The following is a 24,700-nucleotide window of genomic DNA, read 5'->3' as shown; positions in this document are numbered from 1 at the left end:
GTTTTTAAAATTTAAACAGCACTTAGGAAACAAAGGAAAAAAGTATTTTTAATTTACAGAGAAGCAAGAGAACTAATAAAAGGGCCAGACATTTTGTAGACTTATCCAAAATAGCAAAGATAATGTATATAATAACAAAATAAATAAGAGGAATTAGATACCTTTTCTTCAGGTATACTATAACGCACATTTTCCAAAAACACTGATGTATTTTCCACATTTGTATAACGTAAAAGAATATGAGCAAAATCTTCTTCACTGATAGTATTCATCCCATTAGAATAGGAAAGGAATTCTATTTCTAGAACTTCTGTTTGGAGATTATCCATGAACCTGTGATCAAAGTATAAGAATAAGCAAGATAAATGATCAAATATTTATTCTTCTAGAGAATGATATGAGGAAAAAATTAATTATATGATGATACACAGTTTCATTAGCTTCCTCTCTGTAAATGGGAAAGCAAGCACAAGCTATAAGAACTTTTACCAATAACAGAGGGCTTGAGTTCCCCCATCTGTTAAGTGGAAGTTATAAAGTACCTTCCAATGTAGAGATGACACATTGCTTATCAATATTACTTGAGACTACGGCACTGGTAACATAGTTTCTTCTTAATATACAGGGTGTCACAATGAGAATATATGAAGATTTTTGTCATTCAGTAACTTGTCATAATTATAAGTTTAACCACTGGTTCACAAATGCTATAGGAAATGGATATTTGTTACACAACATCTCCAATTAAGATAAAAGTAACGAGGTGGTGCCTCTATACTAGATGACTTGCAAACCCCCTTTCAACTTCAGCAATTCCAACAATTTCCAGTTAAAATTTTTTAAACTTACCTATAAAAATCTTCAAAGTTGAGCTCAGCTTTTCCTTTCTTTCCAAAAAAATGTACAAGAAGTGTAGTATCTGCAACTAAACTTGTGATGTCATCAGCACGCTTAGAAAGAAACAATTTAAAAGTCAGTTGCAATAGAAAAATAGACAATTTAACAGATTTTTATCAACATAGTAATATCAAGAATGAAAAGGTATTAACATTAGAATGAAAATTTCATGGTATAATAATCGATGTAATTATAGTTAAAATGAAGCTTGAATTTTGATAACAGAAATTGGAACAAAATTGATCTTTATCTTCAAAAAATGCCAGACATTATTATAGTTTGAGAAGTTTTTGACCTCAAATTATGTCCACAGGATATCTACATTTTATATGATAGTTTAAATCCTTTAGAAAAGATTTAAATATTCTTTTAAGTAATTTTGTTTGATTTTTTTAGTCAATCTGAAAAATACAAGAGGCAATTTCTTATATTGAGTATATGAAGCTGATGTAAGAATATCTCCATGAAACAGCTTCCTCTAACCAGGACACTTTTCAATTGTTATATAATTATGATATTCTGGGTAGATTACAGTGTATTTTGAAAGAGAAACTACAGCAGAAACTTAACTTGGAGTTCATTATAATTTTTCAAAGAAAAGTGCTATATAATTCTTTGACTTGGGTGGGAAATTAATTTCAGAATTGAGTGTAGTAGATGAACTACTACAGGCATGAAGCCTGTAACCTCTGTAGTCCTAGCTACTCAAGAAGGTTGAGATTATGATCATGGTTAAAACCAGCTCAAGCAAAAAGTTTATAAAGCTCCAACTCAACAGAAAGGCTGGGCAGGGTGGGATGTATCAGTCATAGGAGCTACATTAGGAAACATATATACAAAGATCATGTCCAGGTTGGCCTCAACTAAAAATTGGAACTCTATCTTGGAATAATCAAAGCAAAAAGGGATGGTAGTGCTGGACCAAATATTCTTCTTCTCTTCTATTGATTAGTATAATATAGTGGAGATTACCCCTTCTGATTTTGCCTCTAACTTGTCCCATTAGTCCATTAAATGTTTCCTAAAGGATACTCTACTGCCTTAATTACTTGTATCTCTCTTAAAAATTCTAGCATGGAGGGAATCCACATTTCAAATTATCTAAAACTGTTGAAATTTTTTAGTAATCCTCTAAATGTTCTATAGATATTGAAGTAAGCAAATTTATATTTTCTTAGTCCATCTCCAGCACATAACCTCCTTAGAATTGGTTCAGAAGACCTCTACTACTCATTCTATATTCATTTGCTGAGAAGTCCATAGTATTCTCAGCAGCTGGAATATATAAGAAATTCCCTATGACACGCCCAGTGTCTGTGAAGATCTGATAGTACTTTGAGCTAATTGCTAAAAGAAAATATAGCCAGGTGGCCAAGTGTCATGCACTATTTTTAAATCTATCTTGAAAACAGCTCATGACTACTGAGGAATAAGGGTGGTAGTAGCTCATTGCTCCATACGTGAGATGAGACAACACAATTTGAACTAATGCTGAAAGGTAGTATTTCACCAGTAGCTTTAAGTTGATGAGCCACGCCTCTCTAATAAGAAGAGAATAAGCTGTTAAATAGTCCAGGGTTCACTGACTTTCTTGACTTTTGGCTTTATAAGCTGTAAAATGGAAATCATTGTATGGATAACAATTGGGTGGATAGTTAAGATGTGATTTCAAATAGAGCATACAAATGTTACTACTGGCAGTCAAAAGTTACAAACACCATTTAGGGAAAAGGAGCCAGATATGATTTAATATAGTATGACCAGTTTACTATCCTTGGAACAGCTTAAATTAAAAAGGGGAGGAAATACCTCAGAATCATGTCTTAAACTAAGTGTAAGAACAGAGGCTTGTGCTGGCTTTGGCTGCACATATACTAAAACTGGAATGATACAGACAAGATCAGCATGGCCCTTGTATAAGGACGACAAGCAAATTTGTGAAGCGTTCCATTTTTTTGAGGATCACAAAGGCTCAATAGCTATGTGCATATGATCATATAAAATGATGTTTATCAAAGTGAATTCCAAGAAATGGAAATGAGGTTTTTTTTGTTATTTTGTGTTTTATTTTCTCTTTTCTCCTCTATTGCTGTTTTTGATTTCTTACCTTTTGTCTTGTATTTAGGTTTATCTGTTTGGGGGAGGGTAAGGGGGACACAGAAATAGTGGGACAAAGGGTGAACAAATGTAGCAGTGAGACTCACTAGGCACTCTGTTGAAAATGAACTGTACAACTTGGGGGGTGAGGGGGGTTGGGAGGATAAACGGGGAGAAAACAAGGGAAGAGTTGACACTATTCACAAAGAAATATACTCATTTATCTGACTTCTGTAACAGTAACCCCTCTGTGCATCACCTTTACAATAACAATAAAAATGTATTTTTTAAAAAGAAAGAGGCCCTAGTCTATCTGCATGAAAAAACAGAGTTTGTCTCTCTGGAAGCTAGAGAGCTGGGCAGGAGAAAAGGGGACAATGTGACATAGTGGGAAATTGCTGAGGAAGATGTTTTTGAAAAAATCTGCTTTCTTCACAAAAAAGCAGTAGTATGAGTAAACTCAAGGATGAGCTTAGGATTCAGGTGCCTGGCAGTGAAGACTAATAGTATTTATGTAACTTGGAGAAGCTAAGATCTCTGAGCATAACTTGGGAATGATAGAATGCATCCTAAAATGTAGTTATAATGACAACATGTAAATTTTTAGCACTCTGCATACCATATTCAAGAAATACTATTTATTACTATTTATTTTTGCCAAATTAGTTAAAGGACTGGACATGACAAACATGGCTTATTATTGAAAATAAACGCTGTATAACTTTCAAAAAGAGTCTTAAAATGAGAAGTTCCCAGATCACCACATGTTAGATAACTCCAATGATATAATTTAGGAATATCTTTCTTCAGTGTTGTGATGTCATCATGTCTCAAGACACAGTGTACTATAACTGAGATGCCTTTGTTGCATACAGGTTTTTAATAATGACCTCAGTAGGCCAGATCTTCTTATGCTCACTGAGCAGAGCAGATCTTTACTTACAAGTCTCAGTGTTAAATCTTATTAGATTCAGGTTGCACCTACCCAGATAATCCAGAGCCACAGAAGCAGAAGTAACAGTTTGACACTGGAGAAAAAAAATTTAAAAATGGAAATGGGGAATCCCCTCCCACTCAGTGAAACTCAGTACTGCTTAGAGTCACTGAAAGCAATACCAATGTCCTAGGTACCATAACCGTGTTATGTAACTTACATCATAAGAAGTTTGAGACAAAAATAGAGACTTTATCCCTCTGATTCTATGCTCATTGTTAAAATAAAATAAATTCAGGTGTTTTCATAACAAAGCAAGAAAAGCCACAAAAGAACACATGGACCATTTACAGAAAAGTCTATTATCTAATTTTGTTTTGATTAAGAATTACTTTAGGCTGGAGGCAAGGAGCTTAGTGGTGGGACAGTAGCCTGGTGTTTAACATGCATCAGACCTGGGGTTCAATCCACAGCATCAAAAATAAACAAGTAGCCAGGTGCCGATGGCTCATGCTTATAATCCTAGCTACTCAAGAGGCTGAGATCTGAGGATGAGGTTCAAAGCCAGCCCATACAGGAAAGTCCATGAAATGCTTATCTCCAATAAGCCACCAGAAAACCGGAAGTGGTGCTGTAGCTCAAGTGGTAAGGTAGAGTGCTAGCCTTGAGCTGAAGAGCTGAGGGACAGCGCCCAGGTTCAGAGTTCAAGCCCCAAGACCCACAAAAAAACAAAAATAAATAAATTAATGAATCAATCAAACAATATCTACTTTAAATGGTTTCATTTTAAAAAATGAAGTAAAGTTGCATACAAATTCTTCATTATATGGAAAAAATTTTATAGGAGCTTTTCAACATATTTTCACTGATTATAATTTTTAAATAATTTTTTTTTTTGGGGGTCCAGTCATGGGGCCTGAACTCTGGGCCTGGGCACTGTCCCTCAGCTCTTCAGCTCAAGGCTAGCGCTCTGCCACTTGAGCCACAGCGCCACTTCTGGCTTTTTTCTTTTTGCTTATGTGGTGCTGAGGAATCGAACCAAGGGCCTCTGGCATGCAAGGCATGCGCTCTACCACTGAGCCACCTTCCCAGCCCCAATTTTTAAATAATTTTAAGCTGTACACAAGTGATGAAGAAAATCTTTAAATTCATGATACAATGAAAGCTTTTCAATAACCTATCAAAAACTATTAAGGATAAGTAGAATTTAAAGCAAATGTAAAAAAATGCATTTGTATTGTTCAAAGTACTATTTATAATTCTGGTACTGATCAACTATACTCAACTGAACTTATATTCTGAATTTATCATATACTTTTGGTTAGTGAATGGTAATAGCTCTGATATTTGCAAATTTGTATTATACCATTTTAAACTAAGTGCAAAAATATTTTACTAAATTGAAAATATTTATAGTTAGAAACTTCTCTGGGATAAGAAAATGAGAGGCTGATAAACAAGTTACCTATAATAATGAAAGAGACCTACTTTACCTTAATAATTAAATATTAGATATACAACAAAGAAATACAAATACATTTCAAAGTTTTCTAAGCCAATTTAATCCTGAAATACTAATGCTATAATATACTATACTATAAATACTAATAGTAGAATATACTATATATAGTATCTATACTAAAGTTTGTTATAATAGTATCCATAGGAACTTATAAAGGATTACAGTTCTAACTTATAGTTCATTATCATTATTATTCTCTAATGCAGAAGAGTTGTAATAGTATAATCCCCAAACAATTACTTTATATGGAAATAAAATAAAAGTTTTTTTTCTTTTTCTTTTGTTTTCTTCACTTTCTATCAGCACAAGGATATACCATGTGACCCATGTGTTAATTTGAAGTTAGGCCACATCTGGCTGTAGACATTAGCAGGAATACTGTTTCTAATTACTATTATTTTTATGTACAGACTACTGTGTACCTACATAACTGATTACAAAATAAGCATTTCTAAGATATTTGAATGGAACATTTGTCACTTCTTTCCTTATTCAAAGCTAACAGTTGATTTTAAAAGGTAATATAGCTGGTCATGATTATACCGTATTTATTCATCACAGAGAGAATAAAAATAGGCAAAATGCATTACCTATTTGGTCTGGACACTAAAATTGAGCATGAGCAACAAAACTAACAGTTTTTAAGTATTTGCCTAGACTAGGGATGCCAAGTGAGTAAATTTTGTATAACTAGGTAAAGTTACAACCAAGCTAAGCACAGGAACACACATCTATAGTCCCAGCTACTTGGTAGGCTAAGGTGTGAAGACCACTTGAGCTCGGCACAACAGAGTAAGTCCTCATCTCAAAAAATAAAAAGAAAAGGAAAATCAGAAGGAAAGAAGTCAAAAACTCATTGTAGTTTACCTCTCTTTTTCCATGTGCAATTTTAGATAAGGTAAACTTTTCTAAATAAATGTAATTTTCTAATGAATATTGACAGTGACATAACAGGAATGGGATGACAGAGGCAGTCTACTGAATACAACAAGGAGGTACATTAGCTCTCAATCAAGACAATAGTGCCATCCTGCTTTCATTTTACCAGACACTGGCAATCTAAATGACGTCAAGGTGAAATACTCTTCTTCCATACCCCTGGTTCTTGGCAAACCACTCACTATTAATATAGGAAAATTTAGTGTTTAATCTAGCCTAAGATTCAATTATCTTTTACTAGATGAAAATGTTTTAGCATTTCATGTACCATTATAAATTGAAGGGTTAAAATATTGAGTGAAACTCTAAGGCTATATTATTATTCCTAAATTTCTAGGAAGTGCTCCTTAATTAAAATTTAATGTTATTTCCTTTTAATTAGATTAGCAGCTGTGTCTTACACAGTAAGTAAACTCATTTAACTCAGGTTATTGCACATAGCCTTGTAGCCCCATCAGCAGAGCTCACATATTCAAATATACTATATAAATCATATGTATATATTTATATATACCATATAGCAATTTTTAGTTTACAATAATTATGACTTTACTGAAGAATATAGAAAACAATATAGTTTTGGTTTTATCTGGTGACTCTGAAAACAAGGACTGGATTAGCAAAATGGCAAATGATACAAGAACCTTTGTTGAGGTTTAATTATACCTCTGCGAGGTCTGAAAAGAGTGCTTGGCTTGTGTTACGTCTCAGTGTGTCCCAATAGCTTCTGGAGACAAGTTCCTCAGCATCTGTTTTAAGTACCTGTGGAAGTGTTAAGAAGAACAACTGAAATCTAAAGAATAGTCACAAAGAATGACAATTTATACACTTTAAACCTCTTCTAACAAACCTTAAAAGAAAAGAAAACACATTAGCTTACCTCTTTTGTCTTCTGCGGCATACAACAGTATTCTATTACACTACGGGAACCGTGGGTGCTTTCAAGGGTGTAATGGTATAGAACCACTATTGCTAAGTACAATGTGGCTTTGTCAGGTGGAATCAAATTCTCCCATCCCTCCCTCTGCCCTTCTATTGAGATATATATAGCTTCTTAGAAAGTTTGAAATAGAAATTCTATTCACACTTTGTGTGGAGTAAATTCATATGTTGAAGATTTTGTAAACCAATTAAAATCATACTTTAGTTATTTCTGCTATCATCTATCTTGTTAGTGCGCTAAAATCAAAGCAAGCTTATACAGACTTTAGTGATATACATCATAAATTAATTCAAAGCCTAGGGAAAAGGAATTTGGTAAATGTGCCTTCTGTCAAGTCTTTATGAACACTAGCATTTAAAACATTTATTTTATTATTTTTAAGTAGCCGTGCCAAGAAATTATCATTCAACAAATTAGTTTATGAATATAATGCATCTTTATCATTCTTCCCCACCACTCCAACCCTCTCCCTCCTCTCAAATTTCTTAATTTTGTAGAATATACATTTTTTATTCTCAGTATTGACTAGTCTGAAGATGTCAAAATTATGAGATAATCTAATCTTCCTGTGAAAATCTTTAACTCTAAGCCTAATTTCAAGGTATGAACAAAAATAGCCAAAAGTAGTCACTGTCATGAGAGCTTTTCTCTCTTTACTCCTTTTCATCCTAATTTTTAAGAGTTGAGTATCAGTGAGGTACAGTGGCATGTACCTGTAGTACCAGTTACTTTGGAGAATAACAGAAAATTGCTTAAATCCCAAATTCAAAGCTTGACAATATAGCAAGACCTTGACTGAGTAAACAAACAAATGCATATCTAGTGCCATTAATACAGTTATTGCATAGCTAAGAGTTATCACAAAAGATGTCTAATTTTAATTATATTATTGTCTAGAAAACACTGCCCATTGCTCAAAGTTTAATAAATGTTAACAATAAAAAATTTAGCAGAAACCTCACGTAGAAATCAGAAGTAAGTAGCACTGTAAGTATCACTGTAGTGCTGACAGGGAACTTATTCATCACTCCAACTTTAAATAAGCTTTACCTAAGCAATATAAAGTAGGTCTAGATGCTAGATTAACTTCTTAATCTCAAATTTCTTCATATTTTGGACACAGATTCATTTTAAGTTGTATTTGAAAAGATGACTTTGAAAAGTATTGTCAAAACTACAAACTAAAAAATAAAGCTTACAATATACTATTGTTAGAATAATAGGAATGTTTCCTTTGGTGAATCTGTGTCTTTTGCCTACTGTCAAACAATAGTTACCTCTTCCTAACATTATAAAAATATTTACAACATATGATGAGATAAAGTTGGTTTAATAAACTGTGTTTTATAATCATAGGAAGGGAGCAAATATATGGAAATAGAGTGATTACTTCTGAATGATTAGGATAATCATTTGTGTGTGTGTGTGTGTGTGTGTGTGTGTGTGTGTGCAAAAGTCCTGGGGCTTGAACTTAAGGCTAGCACTTTATTCCAATTCCATTTGCAGCTTTTTGGTGGTTAATCAGAACTAAGAGTCTCAAGGACTTTCTTGCTGTTAGGCTTTGAACTGGGATTTTCATCTGAGTAGCTAATATTACAAGCATAAGACACCAGCACCCAGCTTCATTGATATTTTAAAATAAACTAATACAAATTTTCAAATTCTAATTTTTAATGTTGAATATGATAAATATAGGTAGATATAATCTACAGAAACAAAATCTCTTTTGAACAATGTGAAATAGTCACAAGAACCAAGTCTTTGAAAACCACTGCTTATAGAAATAAAAATCAATAAATTAAGATAGGCACTAGTGGCTCATGCCCATTAATCCTAGCTATTCAGGAGGAGATCCAGAAGACTCTAGTTCATATCCAGCTTGGGCAGAAAAGCCCATAAACTTCATATCCAAAATAACAAGCAAAAAATAGGGCTGGAGTTGGGCAGACAGCCAGTGTAAAATGTTGGTGAAACCCCAGTTCAACCAATGGAAAGTGTGATGTGTGGTGATTGTAATGTACCTGCCCAGAAAGCACAAGGCTCTGAGTTGTAAACCCTAGTACCACTAAAATATATGTGTGTGTATGTATGTATGTATAAAGGTAGTATATATATTTTGATAAGTGAAACAGATTTTCAGGCAAAAATACACTCCAGTATTGTACAGCACAGAAAAGGCAATTTATTAAAAGATAGAACTCATCTATATTCTAACACAGGTAAGAGTAATTCTTCAAAACAAAAATTAAGAAGATTATTAGTAAAAATAAGCTTACCATTGTAATATGTAATTTAATATATTAATTGATGGATCAAGCAGACAAAGATACCAGGAATGACAGATTTAAAACATATAACTAACAAGCATGGTAAAATATATGCATATATATGCATATATATCACGGCACTACTATAAATCAAAGAATATATTCTTTTAAAATAAAGACTGCTTATAAATACTGGCATTATTCTAGCCTTAAAACACTTCTCAAAACATGTTAAAGAAATGGTATAAATGTAGATGTATTTTCTAGTAGCAATGTAATTAAGGTAATTTAGAATGATCTATAAAAATATCCCAAGAGGAAGGCTAAAGTAAGTATACTTGATTTTTAAAATGATTTATTCTTTTATATTCTTATATTTATTTTCATCACTTTAGGAAGCTAATTGAGAGCATGATGGTATGAAAAAATGAAAAGGATTGAGTTATTTGGAACAAAAAAGCTAGATAAGGTTAAAAACAAAACAACAACCAAAACTGTTCATAGATACAAGGGAATAGTCCCAAATTTTCTCTGTAGCAGGAAACAATTTGACTAAATTGGCAGAGTCTATTTTAAGTGTGATTAAATAGACTACAGGGGCCAGAGAGTGGTTTATAAGACAAGGTGACCATTGCTTTTCCTGAAGAAGCTTTCTATTAAAGGTAAAACTGGTTCTTAGAAATCTCTAATATGCAGCTCCATGATCAACACTCAGGTTAGATTATCACTTGAGTGATTTACAATTCTTGAAACTAGAAAATAATTTTCAGTGGAATTATAAAATTACACTAATATATCTGTGCAATACTTTCATCCATGGTATTTTGAATACATTTTCAGACTGAATTTTTCTAATCCTAAATTAATTTTCCTGTTATCTTACAGGTTTTGAAAATAACATTTCTTTGTGAGCAAAAATTATTCTAAAATAGGAAAAAAAGTTATAAAGCCAGCTAGGAACTCCCAAGGGAGTTGAAAAAAAAAATGTAATCCATTAAGACTGAATAAAAATAACATCGTTATCTACCTTTAATATATTCATTTTGCATATGGAAGCCATCTTTGGTAAAATAATTAAAAATAAAAAATATTTTCTTATTAAATAAATGAGTATGATATAAACAAAACATGTAATTTGAGTCATTTTAATACTCTTCTCCATGTCTGAGTGATTGCAATTTGTATATGCAGTTTAGGTAAGGTACTCTAGGATCATTTCCTTTTAACTATATTATGAAATTCAGTTAACTACTACTAATAATTAATAAAAATCATCCTACATGTAAATTATTTATGAGGTTAAAAGAACAATTAAAGCTTTCACAGAAAAAGTCTCATACAATGATGGTAGATTTGAAAAATAAATCATAAAATAATAAGTATTAATACATTTCATAGAGTCTATGGAATTATAATTTTTGAAATTTTCATTTTATATATGATATTATTAACAAAGACAACCTTATTTTTTTTTAAAAAAAACATAGACTTTATTTAATGGAAAACAACAGCAAAGTAGTAGAAAACATTATAGTTTCTTATAAGGATTAAAACACTAGTCACATTAATCCCCTAAGCTTGTTTCTCATTCGTTCTAGGTACATTCCTAGTGACTATGAAAACTATCTTGTTTACTTTATGATTAAGTTTCCTCCACTGTATGTTTAAATCTAAACAAAAGTTAGTTTTTACAGTTGCTTTTAGAGTTGTGAATGACAGCTACAACTCTTTAATTAGCATAATACTGACACAGTTATCTTGAACTCAAGGGCTTCTCAGAATTTCCAATTTGAGAGATCTTTTTAAACAGCTGAAGGATTACTGGGGAAATGAAATAAACTGTGCAGGTTTACAGTAAAAAAGGTCCACAGCTTGTGCTTAGTAGGTTAGTTACTAGCTGGGTTAACTACTAAACTCTAACTTGCTCAAGAAAAAAGAAAGATGGTAACTTGGCATAAGAATACATTTGGGAGCTCATTCATAAGGATTCCCAAGTTTTCAAGAGAAAAGTCTAAAAAACTCACAACATTCTTTGGAATATAACATAATATACTCATATATTAAATATACCAAGTAGTATCTGATATCATATTTTTATAGACCAGAACAAAAAAGATGTATGCAACAAAACTTTTAGGAAAAAAAGTGAGAAACACTGAAAACTAAAAATGTCTATCCATTAATATATCATATTAGGAATGATCAAAGACTATATATCAGATGGATATATTTAGTTTTAAAAATACCTGTGTTCTGCAAAAGCATAAACCATTTGTTCTATTATTTACAAATAATTCTTCATATAGTACTGAAAAATATAAAATTTCAATTACTCTACCAGAGCTCGTGGTGGTGGTTGTCCACTCATCTTTCCTTTATTTTAATCTAAAAATAAGCAATTAATAAAGATACATAATTGCTCTATATATTTTTATCTTCTCATAAATCTAGGAAAGAAATGTAGAAATTTGACTTGATTGTAGCTTATTTATTCAATAATTCCAAAACATTCTAGTGATAATAGATATAAAGTAATAGCATTTTCAAGTATAACAGGTGAAGACTATATACATAAGGAACATTTAAAGTATTGTACATACACTATTAGTAGGAGAATGGTATCCATAAAGTTGAAGACGCTGACATAGAGCACAAAGGGCCAAATGAAGTGTCACATTTCAGAATGAACCCAAGTATAGCAAAAGAAAAAAGAAAAAGGCGACAAAATAATCAATTAGGAAGGGCAAATCATTATGCTACATTCTATATATAGAGCACGCACATGATACAAGTGGGGTAAATGTTAAAGATGAGTAGCAAAGGTTTTAAGACTAATGTAATTAAACGGTAAATGAGCTTGTGCTCATTTCAAACATCTTCATTGTAACCTAGAAGCACTATTGCACTGAGTAAAACATGTTCCTTTTACATATGCACTTTTATTTAGACAAGTTTCAGAAATTTTACATGGGATGGGGAAACTCTAGATGTAGCAGCATGAAAGTGGAAATGGTATGAGAGATCTGCTCTGGAATCCTGCTCTGCTTCTATCAATGCTATGACACTAAACAAATTAACTCAAGATGGTTTCTCTTCCATAAAACAGGTACAAAACTTACCTGTGAAAACTATAACGAGGACTAAATGGGAATAACAATTATTATGGATATAGCACAGAGTTTAGCATGTCAGTGTCTTACCGAGGGCTGTATTCATTTCATTCCTTCTGCAGCAGTTTTATTTTAATATAAAAAAATTTTATAATTTAGTTTGGGTTTAATTTTATTTGGGTATGTTAAATTTCAGTTTAAAGTAACTAGTTATGTGGTTCTATGCAGTCTTTCATTAGCTACTCTTAGGAGTTTATATGTTTTATATACTGTTTAATAGCGATATATTTTAATTCATTTAATCCCTATAAAAAAATCAATGTGGTCATTATTTCTATTACCCACAACTATAAAAATAACAGAGGTAAAGAGGTAAAGAATCTTGTTCAAAGATCACACAAGCAATGAGTGGCAGAAGCAGAGGTAATACTAATATATATATATATATATATATATATATTCATTCTGGCTTTTAAGTTTCTGGTTACAATATCTCTTTGATGCAAACCATATTTTAAAAAAGTTAAGTTTCAGACTTTTAAAAATCAAGAAAAATGTTTTAATAATATATACAAGGTCAGGAGTGTTGGTGCTGCCTGTAGTCCTAGTTATTTGGGAGTCAGAGGTAGGAGAATCACAGTCCAAGGCCAATGTGGACAAAAGCATAAGCCTCAAAAGCAAAAGGACTGGGGCATAGCTAAGGCAGTGGAGTGCTTGCCTAGCAAGCACAAGGCTAGATACTCAATCCCCAGTACAGAAAAAAAAAAAAAAAAGAAAAGAAGGTTTGGAATTTTCATTTCTATCACCTTGACAAACACAACACTGCATTCAACAGGATCCTCTACAAAGTAACTAAAAGAAAATCATATATTGGGCACGGTGGTACATGTCTATAATCCCAGCTGTTTGGGAAGTAGAGGTAGGAAGATCATATTCTGAGGCTGGCCCAAGAAAAAGTGTGAGACACTATTTGAACTGCAAACTAAGCATGGGAGCATGGTTACAGTAGTAGGGTAATGACCTAGCAAGAGGCCTTAAATTCAATCCCTAGTATTCAAAAAGTCGGTTCAGATTAGCATTATTGAAATTAAGTTACAATTATCATCACGAATATGAAGCATAGTAATGAGTATTTATAGAGAGCTATATTACCAAATAATGATGTTAATCAGAGGCTAAACTAAGTACTAAACCTGAATTGTTTTAAAAATGAATCTGGTAGTTAAATTATATAAATGAGATTTTAAGAGTATTATTTAAATTACATAAGACAAACACTTCTGAAAAGACCAATGTCTTTAGTGCTTACTGCAGTCCTTACTTTAGTGCTTATTTTACTTACATGTTAGTTTTATCTGTTCTTTAACTAAGTCTCCATCCTGATATATTTACTAGGGAAGGCTTTATTCAACTATATGCATATAAAACAATATAACCCAGGGCAAGCTGGTATATACATTTCATAATTCCAACAGTTAGTGCCCTAACTAATCCAAGTTAAGATTTTATTTTAGATCACTATTATAAAATATTTATGTTAAATTCTCTTGATTTCAGTGCAGCTCAGAACCAAGTTTTGCACAAATATTTTCCTATTGTGTATTAGTGCTTTTCTCTTTCCTCTCCACTTTTGTTACCAGGTATACATATTTAAATAATAAATGTTAGTGATGAAAATCATATTATATTTTTATTTGAAGATCCACAAATCCTCTCTGAAATACTACAAATAAAACAATTAAATTCCTGTCCATTGAAATACTACTTTGTTACTAACAGATTTATTATCATAATTCAAACTCCTTAAATATTTTACTAACAACTTGCCTATAGTATTATTGGTAAAAATAATCTACCAAAATTAAAATAACTTTATTCTTTCAGTATATTATACATAAGAAATAAAATTTAATTAATTTAATCTTCTTTAATACACTTGATGGGGTTATTGCTATAGGATTTATTAATTACTATTTGAGAGACCTGATTTAGGTTACTACTAATTTCCCTTTTACTGCTTTACTAACATTACAATAAGCTATTTAATTTTTAAAGACTGTCTTCAACATTTTTCAATAGTATATTATTGAAGGTTTATCAACTATTGATAATTATGCTACAGCCAATACCTATGAAGTAATATGTGTTTAAATATACTGGGATTGAATATTGTACCCATCTGCTATAGCAGTTCAAGGTATTAAAAAAGCTAATACATAGAACTAAGAAATATATATAGTAATAGAAATAGGTAATAATTTTAACTTAATGTAGACTAGTAAAGTTACTGCACAGAACCATTTATTGCAGATTAATTAACATTTGCATACCAACAAAATTCACTATTCCTAGTGTCTAAGTAGTAGTGAATATGCACAATGGCAAAAGTGCAGGTTTTGGAACTATTTATAAATTCAAATCTTGTTTAATACCTATATAATAAAGGCGATGTACAGTGGGGTTACAGTTATTACCTAAGTAAAGAGTAAGTTTCTTTTTGGGCAATGTCACCCCTTCCCTCGCTCTCTCCCAGTGAAGATAACTTTTTAAATGATCAGTTTTTCATATTTCATTATGGACAATAAGAGAATAGCTGGACAGATTAAATGAAGTAAATGCATGCAAAGTACTTAGCATATGCCTGATAATCAGGTCTCTAAATCTGCTTGTTATTTGTACTAAGTGAACTGGCCTATATATAGGATATTTGTGATAAACAGAAACCTGTTAGGAAGATCGAAGGAAATGTCCTTTAATTCTAACTTTAGGATAGACAATAATATTATGCATAATATAAAAATAATTTATAGTAATTGTTTCTAGTAATAGAAAACATTTTTCTTTTTATTTGCTTCAACATTCATATTGTTTACTTATCATTAAATTCATTCACATTATAATTAAATCTTTGCAATTCACCTTTAAATTTTTACATGCATAATGATCTGTATTAATCCACTATATAATATACCCTTCAAATCTCACAGATAACAACAGTACAGATGAAAAATGATTTAATGACCATGACTATGGGTACAGATGCTTAATATCAATATTTGAAGCAAATATTGATATTGATGTATATAAATACTGAAGCAATTTTTCTACCTAAGTGCATAAGAAAGTTTTCAAGAAAGAAACAGGCTCCAAAGTATTAGTTTACTGGTTTTCAACATGAGTAAACTTTCACCTGAAAAATCACTGGAAATTACTGTAAGTATGTCTTACCAGCATAGCACGTTTTTCTTCATCTCCTTTAGTTTCTCTCTTTTCATTTTTTTTCCTGAATATTTCTTGAAGCTGAAAGAAAAAAATTAAGAATCAAAATTCATCAAAGGTTTTGAGGCATCTACTTACCACTCTGTGCTAAGTAGACCTTAAGAAACAATGAAAATAAGTTCATTAGCCAAGTTCTTTTAAACTACTTTGCTTTATATGTGTGTGTATGTATAATATGATTTTAATATTTTCCTATGTAAAGAAAATTATATTATTTGGTACTGAAAAACACTGTTAAGTTAAATGTGCTTAATGTTAGTTATATTTTCTCACCCAGACACAGTGATAAGCAGTCTGAAATATACACAGAAAAAAAAAATGAAGCCTACTAGGATATAAACGATATTGGAATAGTACTCAACAACTCTGGGTTGGAGTCTAGCTTCTGACACATATTAATTTTATTACTTAGAGCACTCAACATTCATGGAGCTCCAGTATGCTCTTATGTGAAAACAGTAGGTAACATCATGACTAGCCTCTGTAATGTCTTTCAGGTGACTGAGAATAGGCTTTCTAGGCATAATTTCTTGGGAAAGTTACTTTAAATATCTAAGGCTTGTTTTCCTTATCTATAACAGAGAAAATTCCTTACTTTATAGAATTTTGTTTCAAATAAATGTTACAAGTAATTGATTACTTACTAATTATTCCATAGAAGCTTCTCAGTAAATGTTAACTAATATTATTATAAATGGTATTATTTCATCTGTAAAATTCTGTAACTTAAAGAAGTGGAATTCTATTTCTTTCATCAGAGTTCATTGTTCTGGTCTGCATAATCTGAACAACAATCTCAGTTTTATTTCACCTTTGATAATTGTTGAAAATAAAAAATATTGCTTGATAAAATTTTAGACTTTAAATAACTTAGTCCAACTTTGTCTCCTGCTCTTAGGAGTTCTTTGCAAGCAAGCAATCATATATCAAATATGAGGCAACTAAAAAGACCAATTACAACTTTAAAGAAAAGCAAGCTTTTGTAATATTAAAGTGGAATAAATAATCTAAAGAACTAACATTCATTTTTATTTAAGAACAAAAGCAGAATCGATACAAAAACAGAGATCACAGAAATAGTGATAGAAAGGATAAACCAATGTAAAAGCAATTCTCACTAGACACTATGTTGGAAATGAGCTTTACAACTTGGGGAGGGAGGGGAAGCGGTGAGAGAGGAAAAAATGAGGGAGGGGTAACACTGTATGGAAAGAGACATACTTATTACCTTATTTATGTAACTGTACCCCCTCTGTACATCATCTTTACAATCAAATAAAATAAAATAAAGAGGAAAACACAAGTAAGAAGAAAGAAAAATTCTGAGAGGTAGGACAAGTGAGCACAACTGAAGACGTGACATTGTCAGACCAGGACGGACGCTGCACCAGTAAGATCAGAAATGCCAAGGGACAAACACCTAAAAGCTGTCAGCTGTTAGTCACTAAGACAACGGAAGACATGAGACTTACTATGATAAGAAAAGAAAGATCCTATGGCAAAGAGCTATGACCAGAGGTGGCTGATACAATGGAGAGTGAATATTAACTGGGAAATTAGAATCTCCTTTATCCATCCAGTAAAACATACCTGACACATCCAAACTTCCCAGTAGAATATACTAATTCATACCTTCACAATCTAAATATTATTTTAAATATGTGCTTGTTTATTAAATTGAGATAAAAATCTATTTTTTTACTTTCTCTCAACAGTAGTACTCCAAATAATTCAAAAGCATAAAAATATAAGGTAATACTTAATGATTGAGAAAATGCTTATAATATACATACCACTAAAAACTCCTTCTTGTCCACCATCTCATTGCCATCAGTGTCAAACATGTTGAAAGCTATCCTAAAACCTGCATGTGGCTCTGCCATAAAAAAGAAAAAAATGTTCAATCACAAAATCTATATTAGTTGTAAAGTTATACATATGCTATATAAATACACTTTTTGTACGTTTTTGTTGTAATAATGTTGTACAGAGGAATTAGTTACATGAGCAAGGTAATGAGTACATTTCCTATTGAGCATGATTGCCTCCTCCTTTGTTTTCTCCCACCATCCCTTTCCTCCCACCTCTACAACTACCCTCCCCCGCCCCCACCGAAGTTGTAAAGTTCGTTTTCAACACAGTGTCATGTACATCTCATTGTTACAATGGGTCAACCTGTATCCTTATTTAAGCATTTTGTTTTTTTCCCTTACTTTCCCAATTAGAGAATTGTATATACAAGATGCAGGGTACCGACATCAAATATAGTGAAAACAGGGGTAATATTGTGGGGGAGAAACATACAAAGCAACAAAAAAAATCACATGGTACATTATAAATGTTAGAAACAATAGCAAGTAAGAAAAAAAGATATTTGTGTCCCTATCTTAGGGTTCATTTCGCTTAACATAATCTTATATGGTCATATGTGCATAGCTTTTGGCCTTTTCTGCTTGTCCTACACATGTACTAGCTATTGTAAATAAGGGAAACCATGGGACCTATGTTTCTTTGTGCCTGGCTTACTTCACTTAATATGATTTTTTCCAAGTCTTTCCATTTCCTAACAAATGAGGCAATGTCATTCTTTCTGATGGAGACATAGAATTCCATTGTATACTCATACCACATTTTCTTGAACCATTCATCTACTGAGTGGCATCTAGGTTGGTTCCATAGCTTAGTTATGGTAAATAATGCTGTGATAAACATAGTTATGCTGGTAGCTTTGGTATGGCCTTGTTTGTGATTGTTTGAGTAAATGCCTAAAAGTGGAATTGCTGGGTCATAGGGAAGTTCTATGCAAAGAAACAACTGCTTAATAAATAAGTGGGCTATGTAATTGTAACCCCTCTGTACAGTATTTTCACAATAAAAAATAAAAAAAATGAAGAAATGATGCTTTAAAAATAAATAAATAAATAAATGGGCTAAAGACTTAAAAGAAAAACTTCTCTGAAGAGGAAATAAGAACGGCCAATAGACACATGAAGAAATGCTCAACTTCTCTAGGCATAAAAGAAATGCAAATCAAAACAACATTGAGATTCCACCTCACCCCAATTAGAATGGCTATAATCAAGAACTCTAATAACAACAGATGCTGGAGGTGATGTGGCCAGAAGGAAACCCTACTATATTGCTGGTGAGAGTGTAAATTTGTTCAACCACTTTGGCAAGCAGTATGGACTCCACATAGAAATACTTTTAAACCAAGAAATTAAAAGTAGTATATTACTATTAAGTGTAATGAAAGCTGCGTGAGTACACCTATGTCTGCTTCATATGTTAATAGACTTAATAACAGAACTGACAAGATACATTTAAAGAACTTATGATACTTATTGCAGCGACACTTCATTGCTTTTTCTCTAAAAGTAAATATCCAGCTAGCCCTTGTCTGTAATCTTAGCTGTTCAGGAGGCTGAGCTCTAAGGATCACATTTTAAAGCCAGCTGGTGCAGGAAAGTCCATGAGATTCTTTATCTCCAATTAACTACCAGAAAGCTGGAAATGAAGCTGTCGCTCAAAGTGGTTGAGTCCTATCCTTGAGCACAAAAGCTCAGGGATAGCACCCAGGCCCTAAGTTTAAGCCTCAGGAATGGCACACAAAATAAATAAATATCCAAAGTTTACCTGTTAAAAAAAGGAAACTATCATTATATTTGAAAGCTTTTCAATAAATGCAACTACTTGAAGTTGCAAAAAGAAAAAAATATGACATGGTGAACCAGTTTCAATTCTTCAGAAAAATTACAACTGAAATGCCCTATAGGAATAGAGCATAGATTGGGGTTTAAACTTCTAGAGGCTTAAAAGGGAATGTCAAGGTGGACTGAATATGTAATTTCCAATGCCTAGAAAAAAGCAAGTAACAAGTGCTTTTCTGAGACAGTCTTTCACTTACTCTGAACTCATTTAACCAAACCTTACAATGAGCTTGCTCTTTCCACTTTTCATTTGCAGAGCATAAAGAAGAAAACGTGAACAAAAAAATGCCCTCCTTCAAAGAGGAGCTCAGTAGATACACCTTTATCTGAAGATGTGACTTTTCTTTTCTGATGCCTAGCAAAATGCTTCACAGGGGACTCCACACTAGCCATCCCCAGACGCACTTGCTGATGTGAAATCCTCTTGGCAAAAAAGAAGCATATAGCCCCACTCTGTTAACCAGTCATGGTGTCTCTTAAACAAACAGAGCCACACTCTTATGGTAGCTCATTTCTTGAATGTTTTTAGGAATTTAGGCTTATTTTTGTTACCATTCACTAAAAAGGGGGGAAATTACACTATAAGTTTTTAAGATTTTAAAAAGCTCTTGAAAAAAAATACAGACTTTTGTTAAGCATTGTATAAAGAGAAAAAAAAAGTAAAGGAATCAAAGGTAGAGAGGAAAAACACAGACAGGCATCACAGATCATGTAGTCCCACATGGTTTTCTGAATTCTATTCTAAACTCCACAGATTTTTCTATCTCTACCTGGAATTTTCCTGGAAACCTCAAAGGAAGTTTCACAGCACTGAAAGATCCTACCCTTTCTGAAGTAAGAAAACAAAACTGCTTTTTCACGTACCCTTCAATTACTCCCTCTCCCATCTCTACTAATGGCTTTCCTAACCAGCAGTGTTCCTATTTTTATTAACTCTGCTTGTTCAGGTCTTCACAACTTATACTTTTGCATCCAAAGCTATCGTAGCTAACAGAATGACTTTCCTTTACATCCTTGAGATACTTCCTGACACCAACACTAATTCCACATTAGCATACTTCATCAATTGGACTTGTAATTTGACTTCTACATGCTATCAACACAGGTATCACCCAATGCACAATTTTTACTACTCAGCAGTAATATTTTATTCTCATTGTGTTTTGAGAAGAAAAAAATAGAAGAAAAAGAATAAAAGAAATTAAAAAAACAACAACAAAAAGAAATAAAAATAAGATAATTTTGTGTGTATGTGGCCAGTCCTAGGGCCTGAACCTAGGGCCTGAGCACTATCCCTGAGCTTCTTTTTTCAAGGCTAGTGCTCTACCATTGAGTGACAGCTCTATTTTTGGCCTTTTCTGAGTAGTTTATTAGTGATAAAAGTCTCATGGACTTTTCTATCCAGGTTGACTTCGAGCTGGGACACTCAGATCTCAGCCTCTTGAGTAGCTAAGATTACAGGTATGAGCCCATCGGTACAAAATAATTTTTGAAACATACATGTGTGTATTTTCTCCTCCACACAACTTCCTAAAGCAAAACTGAAGATAACACCATTAAGAATGGCATAGAGTGAATTTTCTAATCATAGAAGTACAAGGTATGTTAAAACTACTTCTAATGAGAATTTTATTGATGCTTGTTTGAATACATGTTCTAGATGTATTCACCACATTGGAAATTCCAAGAGTAATATTCCTTCATTTCCTTCTTTATTCACCAACTGTTTTCTGAGAGGGTTCATTGGTGCTGATACAAAAGGAGAAAAAATGTAACATTTTGCTAACATAGATCTTACAACTCAATGTAACACTATGTAAAACCAATAATACTTTCAAATAAATTGTGTTATGAAGAAAATAAAACACTGAAAATGGACTAGAGAGTCATGAAGAAGGGAACTGTTTGAGAGGATGATCAAGTAAAGATTTCTTTTTTTGGGGGGGTCATCGTCGTGGGGCCTGAACTCTGGGTCAGAGTACTGTCCCTCAGCTCTTCAGCTCATGGCTAGCACTCTACCACTTGAGCCACAGTGCCACTTCCAGCTTTTTCGTTTCTGCTTATGTGGTGCTGAGGAATTGAACCCAGGGCCTCAAGCATGCAAGGCAAGTGCTCTACCACTGAGCCACCTTCCAGCCCCTCAAGTAAAGATTTCTAAGTTTCCATGTTTTTCAAGAAACCTGAATGATGTTTATTCTCACAAGAATCTTGAGTAAGGCAATTGAAGGCACAAATAACAAATCCCTGAGGTGGAAATTCAAGAAATGGAAAGGCCAGATGGCTGGAGCACAACAAATATGGCAGACAATTCCTCCATTAAATGCAAAGAAACTGAACTGAAAGCTTTAGTAAATCCTTCACCTACTTTTTAAGGACTGCTACATATGAGAGAAAGAGAAGAGCAAAAGTACTTTAAGAGTGAGAAGATGGCATTCTGACAGAGTCACCAGCTAGGGAGTCAAGCCTCATTCTCTCACAGTAGCCTTGTAGAAAATCTGATGCAAATGAGTTTAGTGGGAACTTTACAAATTATGTATATCTTGACCTTTGGAGTTTCATGTAAATTGAAACTGAAAAGGTTGATAGATAATACATCTTATTATGAACACATATTACCATACCATAAATAAAAGTATTTATGTTTTTGACCCTGATAGTGATAAATTTAGCATTTTATACAGCATTAGGACATGAATTTTACAGAACAGTACACATACGTCCAACGTGATTTTTCAACAGTAAGAGAAGCTAAGAAAGATCTCTTTTCCAAGATTAAGATTTTAAAAAAATAAAAAGTACATCTAGAAATAAGATTTAATGAGTATACTTACTTGTTAAAATACATAAAAGGAAAAGATATTCTGTGTAAGAAATCACACCTAGAAGAAAAATAATACCAATTATAAACTACTATTCTATACCAATTATAAAATACTACTCTAACTTCATATATATATATAATAGTAAAATATTCTGTTAGTTAGATGCTGTGAGTAATGAGTTTTAGCTTTAAAGCAGATGCTAAATAGTTTTAAATGAGACTACATAATTATAAAATCATTACAAAAGCAGCAATAATTTTAATTGTTCCACATACCACTACAGAATCAACATAAAACACCAATTAATGTTCTCAAGTATATTGGCAAAGTAGAAAAATTGTAGTGCTTACTTAGAGTTGTAACTTTTAAATTTGTTAATTGTTAGATCGAACATAAAAAGATCAGAAATGGTTAATACTGTAAGATCTTAATTGCTTTTTAGTAACAAAGCATTTACACATTCCAATTTTAATATGTGATTTTTGTATTGCATTAAAAATAAAACTTTTGGAAGTGATGCTGTGGCTCAAGTGGTAGAGCATTAGCCTTGAGCTGAAGAGCTGAGGGACAGCACCCAGGCCCAGAGATCAAGCCTCAGAACAGACAATAAGTAGTTAAGTAAATAAGTAAGTAAATAAACAAATAAATAAATAGAACTTTAGTGGGACACCGGTGGCTCACAACTATAATCCTAGCTACTCAGGAGACTGAGATCTGAGGCTCCTGGTTCTAAGCCAGACCAGGTAGGAAAGCCTGAGATTCTTATCTCTAATAAACCATCAAAAACATCAGAAGTATAACTATGATCCAAGTGGTAAAGTGCAAGCCTTTAGTAAAAAAGCTCACAAACAACGTTTAGACCCTGAATTCAAGCCCCAGGACTGGTACAAAAACAATAACAAAAATAAAGAAAACAACTTTATAGTTACAAATTTTTTTACTGTCAAAATGCATATCTTGTTTCTTTTTCCTTTGGACCATAGTACTTCAAACAAAAATTAATGGTTAATACCACCTAGGTAGAGAAATTTAAAATCAGGAATAAGACTACAATATTTGTGTATAGAATAGTTTTTATGTTAAGTAAAAGAGTATGAAATAACCTTCGATAATCAAATGTGGACTCTATATCTGTATTTTATGTGATATTCTTTGAGGCTACCATCTTTGTCACAGAACAAAGAGGAGAAGAGTCACTGTCAGGCAGTTTGAAATACCCAGGAGGCTTTGTTTATACTATTCTAGTGTGACCTATAGACAGATAGTTCTGGTTGACTGCTATGGATGTTATGGGAGAAAGGTTCTGAAATGGTCAATGTATATAAAGATACAATACTCAGAGTTCAAAGAGATCCCTCAAAAAAAAAAAAAAAAAAGAAAGAATAAATGCAAGAGGAAAAAGGGGATTGGGTAAAAGACTTGCTAACGGAACAGTGCATAAGAGTTACAAGTTGGCATAAAGAACTCCAAGAACTACTGCACAACTTTCATTTGATAGTTAATTCAAGATTTCCCTCATAGAGGAATATGTAACAGTGAAAGTCCTGCTGATAACTATGCAGGCACTTTGCTTAGGGTTACTGAGGTGGCTTAATTCAAAGAAAGGAAGAACAAACAGTTAATGTAATTCAATAAAAATGGTTAAGGAAAATGAAAAATATTGCTGAAAATGGATTGTTGATTTGTATCATTTTCAGAGATAAAAAAATGGAAGATAACCCTTCAATTTATTAAGAATACCCAATATCAAACAATAAAAACAAATGCTAAGCATAGAGTACAATCACAAGAACAGCAAAAACATTTTTTTAAAAAGATATCAACTAAAATCTAGCACTTGGGAAGCTGAAACAGGAGGACTGCAAATTCAAGGCAAGTCTGGGCTCTATGTTTTTTGAAAAATTCAATGAAAAATAGTAAAGGATATGCCTCCTTAAAAGCACTGCATTTTGATATTTCTGTATCATTATCACCATTCATATCTAGCATTACAGTTCACTATGTAATACCCATTTTCATAAATGTTGCATGTCAGTTTTTAACAATTATGACTTCTCTTACTAGTACTTTAAGCTCATAAACTTTATTTTAAAATTAATCTTCAACAACTTTAAAGATTTAGTTTTAATTTTCCCTGCCACCTAATTTTTACTAATTGTTTTTAAATCAAGTATTTCCAT

The 24,700-nt window shown here is 32.4% G+C and overlaps 1 protein-coding gene and 1 non-coding gene across 4 annotated transcripts in view; one reads left to right on the top strand and one right to left on the bottom strand.

The window, feature by feature from the left end:
* Micu3 (mitochondrial calcium uptake family member 3) overlaps window positions 1-24,700 on the bottom strand; it is a 79,543-nt gene that overhangs the window by 14,908 nt on the left and 39,935 nt on the right. Inside the window, exons 5-11 of one of the 3 annotated variants that reach the window (XM_042701900.1) lie at window positions 22,530-22,577; window positions 17,782-17,864; window positions 15,938-16,009; window positions 12,200-12,238; window positions 7,056-7,151; window positions 850-950; window positions 162-333 (exon numbers count right to left, since the gene is read on the bottom strand). In XM_042701900.1, coding sequence (XP_042557834.1) covers window positions 162-333; window positions 850-950; window positions 7,056-7,151; window positions 12,200-12,238; window positions 15,938-16,009; window positions 17,782-17,864; window positions 22,530-22,577 — 611 coding nt within the window. The remainder of the gene's footprint in view (window positions 1-161; window positions 334-849; window positions 951-7,055; window positions 7,152-12,199; window positions 12,239-15,937; window positions 16,010-17,781; window positions 17,865-22,529; window positions 22,578-24,700) is intronic. The other 2 variants (XM_042701901.1, XM_042701902.1) reach the window with 2 other exon arrangements.
* LOC122127816 lies at window positions 2,748-2,854 on the top strand. The gene has a single exon (XR_006151299.1). It is a non-coding gene; the product is annotated as a U6 spliceosomal RNA (small nuclear RNA).

Source organism: Dipodomys spectabilis, unplaced genomic scaffold (assembly GCF_019054845.1).
Source record: "Dipodomys spectabilis isolate Male_0828 unplaced genomic scaffold, ASM1905484v1 ptg000009l, whole genome shotgun sequence".
Taxonomy (NCBI): Eukaryota; Metazoa; Chordata; class Mammalia; order Rodentia; family Heteromyidae; genus Dipodomys; species Dipodomys spectabilis.
Note: the sequence above shows the minus strand (reverse complement) of the source record. Positions and strands in the feature narration are given on the sequence as shown.